Source organism: Glycine soja, chromosome 20 (assembly GCF_004193775.1).
Source record: "Glycine soja cultivar W05 chromosome 20, ASM419377v2, whole genome shotgun sequence".
Taxonomy (NCBI): Eukaryota; Viridiplantae; Streptophyta; class Magnoliopsida; order Fabales; family Fabaceae; genus Glycine; species Glycine soja.
Window position 1 is genome coordinate 38,892,481 of NC_041021.1, and position 15,811 is coordinate 38,908,291.

The 15,811-nt window shown below is 27.1% G+C and overlaps 2 protein-coding genes across 2 annotated transcripts; one reads left to right on the forward strand and one right to left on the reverse strand.

Annotated features, from left to right (window-relative positions):
- Positions 1 to 7,213: 7,213 nt before the first annotated feature.
- LOC114402647 (VQ motif-containing protein 8, chloroplastic-like) lies at positions 7,214 to 8,266 on the forward strand. The gene has a single exon (XM_028365299.1). It carries the CDS (start codon positions 7,345 to 7,347, stop codon positions 7,918 to 7,920), a length of 576 nt encoding a protein of 191 aa, XP_028221100.1. The 5' UTR covers positions 7,214 to 7,344; the 3' UTR covers positions 7,921 to 8,266.
- A 4,799-nt stretch (positions 8,267 to 13,065) lies between these two features.
- LOC114402600 lies at positions 13,066 to 14,062 on the reverse strand. Its single transcript, XM_028365242.1, has one exon. The coding sequence runs from the start codon at positions 13,945 to 13,947 to the stop codon at positions 13,153 to 13,155; it is 795 nt and encodes a 264-aa protein (XP_028221043.1). The 5' UTR covers positions 13,948 to 14,062; the 3' UTR covers positions 13,066 to 13,152.
- Positions 14,063 to 15,811: the final 1,749 nt, after the last annotated feature.

Here is a 15,811-nt window from a genome sequence, read left to right on the forward strand (position 1 = left end):
TGTTCTTCTTTGGTGCCTTGCACTGATTGGTAGAGTGACCTTTCTTGTCACAATTCCAGCAGACAATGTCACTTCAAAATTTTGTTTGACCTTTTCCTCTTGACTTTGATTTGCCTCAACCATTCTGACCCTTCTGGGTAGTCCTTCCTTTGCCTTCAGTATTCAATGCTGAATTTGAAACATGACTAGACGATTCTCCTGAATCTCTCTTGCGAACATCTTCGCTTAAGATTAAGTCACAAATGTCACTAAGCTTTAATGTGTTCTCCCTTGTAGAACTACTAATTGCAATAATAGTTGCAGCCTGACTATTAGGTAGTGATGACAATAGAATCAATGCCTTCACCTCATCCTCAAATTTAATCTACACCGACTCCACTTGGGCAAGAATAGTATTAAATTCATTAATATGATCAGTTACAGAGATACCTTCTCCCATCTTGAGGTTGAACAACCGACGCATCAAGTATACTTTGTTGGCTGCCGACGGCTTCTCGTACATATTTGATAACGCCTTCATTAAGCCTGCAGTAGTCTTCTCGTTTACGATGTTGAATGCGACGTTCTTGGTTAATGTCAATTTGATCACGCCAAGAGCCTGTCGATCTAGCAAGTTCCATTCTTCTTGCTTCATGTCGTCTGGCTTATCCCCTGATAAGGGTTGATACAGCTTCTTCTGATATAGATAATCCTTTATCTGCATCTTCCAAAAGCTTAAATCTCTACCATCGAACTTCTCGATCTTCACCTTCCCCTCTTCTAATGCCATTGCTCCCACTGCCTCCTTTAAACTGAGAAGACTCCCACTAATTCCTCTAAACTAAGGAAATATCATGGAGTAACCAAAAGCTCTTGATACCAGTTGTTAGTATAGAGCAATAAAAATAAGAGAAAGGAATAAGGAGAAAAGAGAGAAGACACAAAGCTTTAACGTGGTTCGACACACAATGTATGTACCTTTGTCCACGACTATACTAAGAAAACTTTCTTATTACTTGCACATTTTAAAGCTTACAAGGTATCTCTATATATAACACTAATGAGACACAAGTTTTTTCAAACCAAGCAATATGAAACAAAGGAACTAAGACCACAAAACTCTAACAGTTTGATTGTGTGAAATAAAAAAAACAGAGAAAAAATATTTAAATTAAAGTAATACTTAAAAAATTGTAAGATTCACACTAATTTTTTTGAATGTTTTCCTTCAATTTCTCTCCATCCAAAGAGAGGCTTTAAAGTTTATTATTCTTCTTTAAATATACATTTTGGGAGAATCATAATTAGTCTTTTTTTACAAACTCAACATATGATATGATGTAAACTTAGTTCAATATGTTAATTTCTTAAAGAGCAAGATATTATAACATTAAATACAACACTAAATTAATAAGTCTCAAAATTTATGATACCCCAAAATTATGATGTAAAATATAAAATATAATAATTATTATGTAAAAGTATAATTTTAGCTCAAAAAAAAAAATTAATGTGTGTGTTTTTATTTTATTTGAAAAGTATTTCGAATACATATACTATGAGCATGTTTGATTTGCTAAAAAAAATAAGAGATTAGACAATATAAAAATATTTGTCCAACGTTTGATTTAATAAATGACCGAGGGACAATACAAAATAAAAAATGATAAACTAAATAAATACTCAAAAATTTGTAGCCCACTAAATCCGTACAACTTTTTGTCTAGTGTCTAACAAAAGTAAAAATACAATACTACCCCTATTTTTTGAATTTTCATTATTCCACACATTTTTTCTTTTTCCATATGCCCCTCTTTCTCTAAACCTTCATCTCCAATCGTCATACCTTGGCCACTGGCAAGGGTTACCGGCGTAAGCACCTTGGCTGCCAACGAGGGTTATATGAACTGTTGCTGTTTCCTTTTTGCTCATCATTTCTTTCTTTTCATTGTTAATTTATTTAAATATTTTCATCGTCATCTTCCTTCTTCTCGCTATTTTTTTTTCCTTTTGACCAACTCTGACGAGGCTGCGCCGCGCCACCACCATCGTCGTGACCCTGTGGCGGCCTCGTGTTGCCAGCCCTGCGCCCCGGTGGCATTAGGGGCGTGCCTCCTCCATGGAGATGTCTCTCCTTTATTGTGCCGTTAAGGGTATTGTTAATACACCTAAGATTTTATAGTGAAATTTATATTATTTTATCTAGTATAACATAAAATTACTTATACTGAATATTGATCACCAAATAACATATAATACAAAAAGTTGTTATATAACTTAATTACTTATTCAATATTGTTGTATCTATCCTATCTTTTTAATGAATCAATGCATCCTATATCGATTTTAAAGCACCTGCGTTTGAAGGTATAAAAGTTATTCTCTTCCTTCTAAAGGCACGATGAGGTTTTTTAATCCAATTTACTTTTTTGTTGTTTCATTTGGTAGTTACTTACGGCCATGGATGAGTTGTTAATAGACTATTTAATATTCATTTTGCAATGACGTTATATTTTCGTCAGATTTTTTGCTTGACCATTTTTTTAATCAAACAAGAATTACGAAATAAGAGAATTTGCAGCAATTTCCTCCAATAACAACAGCTAGAGTCATTGAAAAGAAAAACACACATGGAACGACACTTATAAGTTAATAGAATAAGAATTTTTTAGTCACCCAATATATAAAATATTATAGCTGGGAAAATAACTTGTTTTAAATACCAAGGGGTTTATGTAATTATCTTTTGTAAATGGGATAGGTATCCCTTGTACCCTCTTTAATGATATTTTCTTTGGCTGATAAAAAAAAAGCTTGTTCTAAATACATGTCCAACATGGGTTTTGAAAATGTGGTTTTGAAGGCAATAGGGATAATTTTATTTATTTTTAATTGAGAGAGTTATATAAAGTTTATAAAAATAAGTAAAAGATTATAATATTAAGCTTATATGTCCTAATCTAACATTTTTTATTTAAAAAAAATTAAAGAATATTTATTTAAAAATAAATTGCCGTTATTTCCATTTTCCTTCTAAACCTCAACTTCAAAACATATATCCCGTATCTGTTGTCAACAAATATTGGTTTCCAAGAGATATATTCTGCAACATTTAAACCTTATATTATTTCTTTTCAAAATTGGCTAGCTTGAATTTGAAATTCATACGTATGTTAGCAAGAGCATTATATTGTACTGTATATAAAGAAAGTTTGAACTTTTCTGAGCAGGTGAATGAATTTTTAATTTGTTAAGAATCGTTGATTTGATATATTATACGTAAAAAAAAAAAAACAAAAACTTGAAGTTTTATTGGGCATCGAGTTAGAACTCTAATTTTCCATGGATTGCTGATTTGATATAATATATGTTAATGAAAGTTTGAAGTTTTGTCAATTGTTGGATCAAATTCTAATTTATCAATAACCGTTGATTTGATATTTTCTCTCTATATAATAATTTATTATTTAATTTTCATGCAAAAATGTTAATTTTTAAAAAATTATATGATAAATAAAATATTACTACTTAATATTATTGAGATTAAAATTAATATTTAATTTAGTATTCGAGATTTGAATAAATTAAAAATACTTCAACATTTTAGAAACATTATTTTTTTAATTTGTAGGAAAAATTCCTATATTTTTAAAATAATACTAATAACAATAATAATAATATACAGACATATATAATAATTTATTATGTAATTTCTATTCTAAAATATTGATTTTAAAAAATATATAATAAATAAAATGTTACTACTTAATATTATTATGATTAAAATTAATATTTAATTTATTATTTGAGATTTGAATACATTTAAATTAAAAATTTATGAAATAATATCCTTCATTATTAGTTTTTGACAAACTTAAATAGTTTCCCTAAAAAAATTAAATAACAAAATTACCAGTTGTTAAAATTTTTTATTTAAAGAGCACAAAGTGTAGCTGACAAAATTATTTATTTATTTTTATTGAAATTGAATGTCTTAAAAAGAAAGAATGCAAATCCGTCGTAAAGTTAAGGAAAAACCTTTTTTAAAAATTTTAATTAACATTTAAACCAATTATATTAAAAGAACGGTTTCAAAAAGAAAATCTTACAACAATCATTTACTATTTAGCATTGCTGAAAAAAAAATTCCATAAGGTTTTTTATTTTTAATGCACATTTCTTATTTATAAAGAAGGTGAAAGAGATTGATTTGTTCCTCTCCATATAGATAAAAAAAGAAAAGAAAATGGAACAAACATGAAAACTCAACTCATGCTGCTAATAATTGGTTTCAGGATAACATTAAATAATTCAATTTACCAAGTACCCTTTACATGCTTAAAAATGTTTCCTCCGTGTGCATTTTTTTTTTCTATTCAATGCTGTCAATAATTTGTTATTAAAAAAACATTATGTTATATCTTAAGAAGTTAGCAAGAAAAAAATTACAGAAACTTTATGTTATTACAAACGTGTCTATTTCTCTCTCTCTCTCTTTATAAGCCACTTCATAAACATTATAAATATCAAGACCATGTTTTTTACAAAAATAAAAATAAAAAATTGTTCCTTGCTTTGTGCATACTTTTTCTATTAGCTTTTTTCCTTCTTAAACATTTTTAGGAATGATTACTTTCAATAATGATAAGGAAATCATGGAAACTCTCACCACCAGTGATCAAGATAAAAAAAAACGATGGTTAATTTGAGTAAAGCACTATAAATACTACCAAAAATGCTAAGAAAGAATAAGTAACAATTTTCTATTGTTCACAAGATTATATTTTATAAAATTAATATTTCTTTAACCCTTTTAACAGATATATTTTGCTCAATAACTTTTCTCCAATATTGGATGAAAAAATCATTAAGGTTCAAGCTTCAAGAATGTGGGATACTCATAAGAGGAAATATTTTATTAGCACTGACATAGTGTTGATTGATGAAGAGGTTTCAAATCCTATTTTAATCTTTAGTTATACTACAATCATGTAATATATTCTTTTGTCTAATTTTATAATGCTTATTTCAAAACAATTATATACATGCTACTCTAGGGAAGTCTGCTGCTTGTAAATAAAATTAACACTTTCACAAATTTTTCATTTGCTCGTTGTTTCTCTTCTTGCCTAGCAGTTTCTTTCTCTCAATATGTTTTAGTTGACTTACAATTAACAATGATACCTTTTGTGTAAGTGAGCATAAAGTTCTTATAACAAATAACAATGCCTGAGGGACTTGGATTGGAGACTCAGAATCACCTACTGCTTTAACAAGTATCACATAATAACTAATTATGTATATAATTTTATCCTTCTTTTATTATTTCTATTATGATCTCTTCAAATTTTTTTCATTTCTCATTTTAATATCTTGCGTTATTTTATATTTTGATAATTATTGTTCAATTTTTTCAAACATATTCTTATATTTTCCCTCTTACTACTCTTATATTATCTTTTCTCATTTTGAAAAAAATTAATAATCTAAATTTTACTTTATATATATTTTTTTGTTTAACAGAATGTAAAGGAAGTATATTATTGCTATAACTGTACTTATCATTCATTGATTTTATTCTTTGTTATATTTTTTAATGTAATTCACCTAACACAATTTGTTTTTCTACTCAGTTTTTTTCTTTTGTTTACACATATTGATTATATAATTCATTATATATTGTTTTTTTAAAGTTGATTATATACTTCAATGTTTTTCAATAATTAAAAATAAATTATGATTTTAAAAAATATATAATTTGTTTTATTGGTTAGTAAAAAACCCAAAATCATTGTCAAGAATATTAATTGTTGTGTAAATAAAGAAGAATCTCCATCACTTTGAAATATATGTTATTAATTTAATAATAATCATTAATGTAACCAATTTAATTACCATATTTTGGTTTCAAAATGTGTTATTAGCTTAAAATAAAAAATAAAACTGATTACATTATTGATGGTAATTATTATACTATTTTTATAATAATAAAAATAGATTCCAATTAAATTCTTAAAATTCAATTTTTTATTCTTATAAATGAATACCTTAATAATAATGATTATAATAATAGTAATAACTAAAATAAAATATTGAATTATAGGTATTACATGTTAGCATAATATTTAGAATAACAAAATAACACACGAAATTTTAAATAATTATAAATTGATATATTATATTTATATTTTTCATTTATACATTTAATATAGATATTACATTATTGTTATTACTTAAAGAAACAACGAACCTTAATAAGTTTTGATAGGCTTAACATTTTTTTAGACTTATGAATTAAAAATGTAATTAATCAAATTTCTCAATTTTAATGTAATTATATTTAATATACTATTAAATATTTCAAAAATTAATAATTTAATTATAATATATATATATATATATATATATATATATATATTTCAAAAATAAATTATAAAAATCTGAATAGACTTAATATTTATTAAGATAACATCTACTCGATTAAAAATATACTTATCCTTTTCATGTATTTTAGTATATTATCTTACTAAATATTTAAAAATTCATTTTATTTATATACATATATTTTTTGAATAATAATAAATATAAAAAAATTTAAATGAACCCATACAATGCAATAGAAAAAATTTAAATGAATTCGTGCTATGCACAGATTTAAAATCTAGTTGATAGAATAAGAGTATAAAAGTAACAGATATCAAATGATATATAAAAGAAAGAAAAAAATAGAAAAAGAGATTGTGAATAATAAAATTTGAAAACGCACGTAATGGATATATATTAGATGAAATTTTAGAGACAGAAGAAAACGAGATTGAATTGGTGAAAAGTTCTCCGTCATTGCCTGCGGGCGGCTGAAGAGGCACCACAGCCACGCGGAGGCGTAACGTGTAACAATATACAAACAAATGAACAACCAACCCACCGGGAATAATAATAATCCTCTTCAACATTTTCTTTTGGTTCAAATCAACAATTTTCTTGTGCTGTACACTCTCTCGGTTCTTCGGTCAGTTTAATTTATTTATTTTATCACCCCACTAGTCATACTATTATTAATTAGGGAAAATAAACTCTTAGCTACTTAATTACGATTCAAACAGCAGCAGTCAAATCAAAATGCACAACTCATTGGCTATTAGATAAATGATTCTATCTATATGAACTTTAGCTAAAGCCTAAAGTGTCAACGGTCATAGTTGTTGGCTAATAAGGTTTCTCTTTCTCAACCACTCATTGTATATATATCCACCCCCGTTTCTATTCTTCCCAATAAACCAATTTCGCACTTTTCCATTTTTCACCAAACATTTATTTCGTGCACACATCTTTCACGTTGGTGTATTGAGTTGAAGTTCTATTAAGATGAGGCCTGGTGAAAAGTTATATGGTTTCCATGAGGAACCAAAGAAGGTGATCATCAATGGTCCACGTCCTTCCTCTTTGGTGATCAACAAAGATTCTCACATGATACGCAAAGAAACCAAACTCCAAAGGCCACAGAGGATTAATCCCATCATCATTTACACCGAATCTCCCAAGGTTATCCACACCAAGGCCAAAGATTTCATGGCTCTTGTTCAAAGACTCACGGGTAGGTCAAGCACCAATGATAATTTGTCCACTACCGCTTCACTTCCTCAAGAGGGTTCTGAGAATTTTGGATCATCTTTATCTGATGGGTCAAACTACAATAGCAATGAAACAAGCTCGGCTCTTAGGAGATTTGGTGAGAATTTGGTTGAGAGTGGTGCAATTATTCAACATGGTCCCTCTCATCTGGATTTTGTTGACATGCCACTTTCTACTCCAAATTCCTCAGATTTCTTTTGCTCTTCTCGATCATCAGTGTATAAATATTCTGATTCTCCATATGGGGTTTTGGGAAGTTTGATATCCCCTTCCGGGTTGGAATTCATGAAAGAGTTGCCTGAATATTGATATCAATTCATTTGGGTGCACGCTTTGTTCATATTTGCTCGAGGGTCTCTTTAACCTTTTTTTTTTTCTCTGTAAATTTTGTTGTATTAGTGTTACGGTGCTGATCAACTACGACACTGACTACGATGAGATTAGTGTGAATTATATTATAGGGAGATTTAATTCATTCTTTCTGGACATAAGAAGAATAAGTTCATCAGTTTGATTTTGTTAGTGTAATTTCATTCTCCTGTACGTTGTATTCTGTTTCCATGTTCCTTTTTCGTTAATTACATAAAAGCTGCAATTCGATCTGTAATCATCTTGTTTCTTCTTTGCATTGGATATGCAAGCGTTTATACTATTACTTCACAATTCCCATTTCATTTTGTTGGATTTATGCATACAATTACTAGCATTTATCCGGTCAACGCATAGAAAAGACAATGCTACAACGTTCTCGGATCATTGTCTGGTTTGGTATTTTTGTCAACATGTTACTTGAGTTATCTGATTTCAAACCCATTAATTCAAATATTAGTACCTTCAAAAGCGAAAGTCAACTCCTTGTTATCATACCATTTTCTTTCTTTACGACTTGAAGTTTTTTTAATGGACTTACTAATATATACATACAGAAACAGTTGTAATTTATCATAACTCAACCACACCCACCCACATCCATAAATAAATATCTATTTGCTCTCGTTGTTTTCGTTACAAAAAGTTAATTAATGAGAAAAAGAGTGGTTGAAAACAGATGGTAATAACAAATGAAAATTTATATAGCTAGACAGCTAGTAATTAATAGGATAATATCTGTCACTTAAATGATTTATTCTAGTAATAGCTAACCATGAGTAGGTTTGGAAAATAGCAACAATGTGTTATTATTATATAATTATGATAACTCATTTTAGAAAATTTTAGTAAATAGTATTCATTTAGCAAGCATCTTTAATTGTTGAAGGAGAAGAAAGGCAATAGCTTTTGAGATTAATAGATGCTAGATCTTAGAGGTTGATCCCGATGAAACCTTTGAACCTTTGACGTTGAATAAAGTTTGCATATGCTCAACTCGTTGTTTGACTAGAAGAATTGCTAGTCTGAGAAAACCTTACTGGTTTTGGTGTGTATGGTAGAACATCAAGCAATTAATTCATTTTAACAATTCAACTCCTTGTTCTCGAACAAGGAACAAGATTTTTGTTTTAGGGGGTAGGGGTTGGGGTTGGGTTTAGCCGGAAATAAATCATCCCCAGTAACTGAACAGCTCCAGTTAATGGAGAGAAATTGGATACAATTTAACCTAAGTTAACCTCGATCGGGAGATAGAAATTAATCTTTTTCAATGTATTCAAATCTATCTAATAAACTGACATTTCCTAATAAATATTTTTCGAATACTTGGGTTGAGATTTAAATTTTACACCACATATTTTAAAAGATACAATTATTTGTCATGACATATCCACGTCATATTGTATTGATAGATACAGGGTGAAGGTCTTGCTTAAGATAAATTTTTTTGGCAAGTACTTTAGCAATAAAATATGAAGATGAAATGAATTGGATTTCTCTATAATCTAAATTGAACTTATGCACCTAGCTTGTGGAAAAGTTAGACAAAAAAAAACTTCTATAGAAGCTAGGCAAAAATGAATTGAAATTTTTCCCCTTAATATTAATAAGAGGACAACTCATAATGAATTAAAAAATTAAAATGGTAATTATTTTATGAGATTCTTATCTCTTGCACAATAATTATAATGAGACCAAGGAAGTATGTTTTTTCATGGATATTCTAACACTAATTTTTTTAAGGATTCTAACATTATTTAAAATTTATTAAAAAATATAAAATGCTATTAAAAAAAATTATAGCTGCTATTTATTTGTTGTAAGATGTATCTTGAGGATTAAAAATAATTGTTTCAAATTTTAGATGAATTAATGAAAACAAAAGAAAAATATTTAGGAACTAAAATTTAAAGTTACTCATTTTATATGGACAAAAAATATATTTAAATATATATTTTTACATGATTTGTCCTTATTATTATTTTTTATTTCAGGCTCACTTTAAATTTAATTCTATGCTTTTATTTTTTTCCTTTTATCTGTATGCTTTTTTATGATAGTTACATTCAGCTTTAACATTATTGAATAAAAAAATATTTAAATAAGGTTAATTTAAAATTGTTAGGATACATTCTTAATTAATAATAACTTTTTTTTATCAGAAAGAAAAGACGAGTAAATGGGAGTGTCGATAGCTCCACTCTTAATCTTATTTTTCATGAAAATGGAGTCTATTGACTTCAGTTTTGATGGATAAACATTGCCCGGAAACTACCGAGAAGTGAACATGCATAACTTTATAATTCAAGTCAATAAGTCATATTGTACGCAACCTTTGAACTCAAATAAATCGTTTCCTCGTCAACATCATTTTAATTGGATATCAAATGGTAGAACGTCGCCGTCAAACGTTGCTTTTTGTAGTTTGTGAAACGATAAAAGCTAATAAGCTATACATATAATTTAGTTTAAAATAACTTATAGACATAAATTTGTTGCTTGGGGCGGGCCAAACCCGCGTCACGTATGAACACAATTCATAGCTTAATTAATATATATCATTTAATTTTTTATTTGTTTCTTGTCAAGATCAATAAAATTTATGAATGATAAGAATTATGTTAATCTCTGACTCACGCGATGGTAGAGAATGTTGGACTTTTTTCAAATCAATGTTGGATCTTGATATGAAGAATTAAATAAAAAAAGTATAGAACCATACTTTAAAAAATACTTGTTTAAAAATAAAATTATGTATCAAACTTTTGTACTCTTATCATTTAATAATATTTTTTTAAAAAAAATACAAAATTTGTAATTTATTATACACCCAAATTATTAACATAAACATATATAAGTTAAGATCTGTTTTTTAATATTATGGAATTTTGTTTTGAAAAATAAAATAAAATATTTTTCTTTTGGAGCACAAGCAATATTTCATTCTAAATTAAAACATAAGAACCCTAACCTTGAAACATTCGATCTTATTTTTATGCGTAAGTATATTAAATTTCACATAATTTGAACATTCTTTAACCATTTTTTTTTATATATTTCTTTAACCATTTTGTTGTAGTGATACAAACACAGGTCATATAAGCATACATGATGGATCAATATTTAAAATAACATGATCACAAATATATATGACTTGTGTATCTTATTTTTTTTGGGGTGCATTGTGTAATTTAATCTCAATCTTAATCATTCATAATAACATCTAATGGTTAATATATATTTATCATCTTCGTTCTCACATTAAAAAAAAACACTTTCATTGTATATAACAATAAATTTGCTTCATACAATTATACATAAATAGTCAAAAAACAATTTATTGTTACTACTTGAAAAAATTGCTTCATACAATTAGAGTCGTTAATATTTTTTTATTTTCATGTTTTAGTGACTGATTTTTTTTCCATTTGAATAAAATTTTGATATTCATATCATATATTTCCAAACAACCTTCTTCTAATATATTTATATCTCAAAATATTTTTTTTTATTTCTGTAGAAGTATATTAATATATACTAAATTATATATATATATAATATTAAGCATAAATATATTGGATATGATATAGATATATTAGATGAAGATTAATTAGAAAAATATAATTATTTTATTGAAATATCCTAATTTATAAATTTATATGTGTATGTATGTTAGTTAATATGATATTAATATACATTACTAAATAATAATTAAACATTTTTAATAAATTAATAAATATGTTATTAATAAATATAAATTAGTAAATTAATATATTCATTAATCAATATATATATATATATATATATATTTATATGTATTAATAATATACATTAATGATTAAATTAATATATTATTAATACATTTTATATTAATTAATATATTCATTAATAAATTAATGAATATAAATTAATATGGAAACATAAATATATTGGATATAATATAAATATATTAGACGAAGCTTGACTAGCATATCTGATATTTTTTTTTATTGAAATGCATTAATTTTAAAATTAATATATTGTATATGATATGCATATATTAATAATATGATATTTGTAAACATGAATGAATCAATCAATACATTAATTAATTAATATGATATTAATAAAAATGAATGAATACATCAATACATTAATTAATTAATATGATATTAATAATTCATCAATCAATTAACATATATAAGTTAATATACTAAAATAAATAAATTGTATATGATATAAATATATCAGATAAAGATTTATTAGAATATAAGATATAAATATATTAGATAAAGATTTATTAGAATATATGATATAAATATATTTTTTAGTTAAATAATGAGAAAAATATTACATAGATAATGATACCTTATTTTAATCACTAGAGTATGAAAAGAAAAAAACAACACAATTTTGTTAAAAAAATAGTTTTTTAAGACATGATGATTTGGTTATATTTAAGATTCATGGTATTGTCTTTAAAAAAAATTCATGCTATTAAAAGTTTATAATTTATTATTTATCTGATTTGATTATAATATAGTATGTAATTAGTAATAATTCTGATATATTTTTAAAAGTTTCAATCTTTGGATTGATTATTATGTTGATCTTAAATTTAAAACTTACTAACTGGTAAGATTCTTCGTCTCTCTCCAAAAATATATTTTATACAAATGGAATCCTTGTTCTCCCTCACAAACACAAATACATATTCTAGTAATTCTAATGTTATTGTTAAAATATAGTGCTGGTGGTCTAAATCTTACCCCTGCACGTCGTGAATCTTTCCTATCTTCGGGCGCATGTCTATCACTTATTAATTTTCAGTGTAACACATGTAAAAACTTTTTTATCAATAAATATTAATTATTAATTTTAGTTAGTAGGATAATCGAATCATTGTTTCTCTCTCTTTTCTTCTTCATTCATTACTATGTATCTCTCACTTAATTCTATGATGTAATATTACAAAACTATACACTTTCTAAGAATTAATTAAAAAGACGACTTACTCATTTCATACCAACCTTGTTCTCCTTCTAATAAAACGACTCGACAAAAACCTGTCAAAATTTTCCTAATTAACGATAAGAATTAAAGTAATTTGTAAGAAATTTTAATTTCATTGCCACTATTTTACATAAAATAAAAATAAAAATGCTGTACAAACAAATATATTGTTTTTTGTATTTAAATTTTCACAATTAAGGAATTAGGCCACCACAAATCGGGGTGTGAATCCGTTACATATTGTAACGGCGACCTGGCATTTCTCATGTCACCAACCGTAAACCCGTAACGGCCGTCATCTTTGACGAAAACCTTGTGTACTTCGCTGGATTCAACTCCAACGGTCTTCCCAAGGCTCGATCCCCACTCCGCCATCATCGCCGGTATCCGCCGCCGGAGCCGCGTGTCCCAAATCCTCACCGCTAAATTCCCCGACGCGTTTTGGCCGGCGGAAACCACCACCGCCGGATCAGGAAGCTCCCCGTCGTAAACGGAGACGACGCTGCTTCCTTCAGATGAACGGTCAAAATGCTCAAAACCAAACCCTAGCCCAAACCCTATGGTGTCCCATAACTTAACGACGCTTTTGGTGTTGGCGATTTCTGAAAGAGATAAGAAATCACCTATGCTTCGACATCGTTCGTCGTTGGTAGAACCTCTGACTCTGAAATACTCATCCCTTCTTTCTTCTTCTTCTTCTTCGTCTTCTTCTTCTTCTTCGTCATCGTCATCTTCAAACTCCGATGTGGAGTAGATTTCGTCGTCATCGTCGGTGTGGCTATAATCACAATGAGCGATGATAAGAGGAAAGGGAGGTGCGTTTTGGCGGAAGCGGAAGATGAGAGCGGTGAGGAGTAGGCTGAGAATGAAAAGACCCCATTTGCAGAGAGTAGTGTAAGCAGAGGAAGGAAGCTGAGAGATGGAAAATGGGTATTGCTTCTGCAGAGGCACAGAGAGTGAGAGTGTAAGCATCATGAATCTTTTAATTATGGGAAAGGAGAGGAGTGAGTGATATATAAAAGAGGTTTGTTTGATTGTGTAGGTGGATGTGGATGTACATGTGAATCATCCATACACAGGTCGATGTGGATATGTTCTAACTTTATATACTAATACGTTTCTTCTTCAAAGATATGAATTCCACGGTCCCTGCTATATATTTATCCACATTTATCTCGTGCGTTATTAATACTCCCAACTACTAAGTCTAACTGACCAACAATGTTTGTATAAACGTGTAATACTTGTACCAAACAAGAAAACGTGTAATACGTACGTGGCCATGTCTTTCACGCAAATTTCATTACTGCCTTTTCACTTTTTACACGAAAAATAGTATTGTCTTCCCACGAGTTTTGTCCATATAAAAGTAGTAGTAATGTATTGTATGTTTTGCTTGTGTTTGCTGAAATTAGTTTATTAAAAATCGTAATTGAATATTTATTAGTAAAAGCTTACTAAAAGGTAGGAGTTTTTTTTTTTTGTTTTTTTTAATTGCACTACACAAGGTAGGAGTTGAAAAATTCTAAAATTTTAAAAAAGTTAGTTTTGCTGGTATTTTATTATGTTTTTATGAGATTAAAGTAAAAATCTAGTTGATTAATAAATGTAATTTTTTTTTATAAAAAAACCATATGAATGGATTTCAAATAAATTAATAAAAAAATTAATTTATACTTCCTTTTGTCCCTAATTATAAGATCATTTCAATTAATTTATATTCCTTAAGAAAAATAATTAATTTAATTAATCATATTAAATTTATTAATTATTTATACTATCATTTCAAAATTATTTTTTTTCTAATCTTCCTATTCACTTAATTACTTCTCATCAATATTTGAAGAGAGAAATATTAAATAAAAATACTAGGGAGAAATAATTAATAAATCTAAAAATTAAAAAAATTCTTATAAAAAATAAAAAAATTATAAAAAAATCTTATAATCAAGGATAGAAGAAATAAATTATAAGGTAGTTGAAACTATCTTTAAAATAAGTTTATTTTGATAAACCTGACTCATAAGTTAGTCAAATAATAAGCTACCAATGACTTGGTAACTTTTTTTTCAATTTTAAATATAAACATCGAAAAATGCATGTATTTTAGTCTCAAATATATATATAATATTTAATGAGATTATTTTTAAAATATTAATTAATATATATTAACATAAATTAGTATACATTTATTTTAAAAAACTGTACTCCAACAAGACTTGAACCACTAAGCTATTTCATTTGCTTGGGTATGTGGATGAAAATTATATTGTATATAACTTTTTTTTAAAGTCAAATCAAATCATTATTAAGTTGGGCACGAAATGTTGCCCATGAAGAGATTACATCGAAAAGGTTTTTGTAATCCCAAGCAAATTAAAGGATTGTTACACCAAGAAGCAAAAAGAATGCCCCTAAACAAAGAAGTATAAGTAACCCAAGACCATGACAACATCCGTACAGAAGAAACATCGGGAACTTCATTCTGAAAAACAGTCCTATTCCCTTGAATCCATAACGACGGGCACGTGGCATGCCAAATAACATGTACATAACATAAATGAGAAACATAAAATTTCACATATACTTACTACAACTAAATAAACAATACTACTAATTAATTAATATAATTAGTATATATTAATATAAATAAGTATACATTTATTAATATCAATAACTATGTTATAATTTATTAATATTAGTGTATTAATATTAATTTTAATATTATTAGTATATATATTAATACATTAATATACATTAATATTATCAAATACAAATTAATAAATATAAATTGGTATATATTCATAAATATTAATTTACTATATATTGATGTACTCTT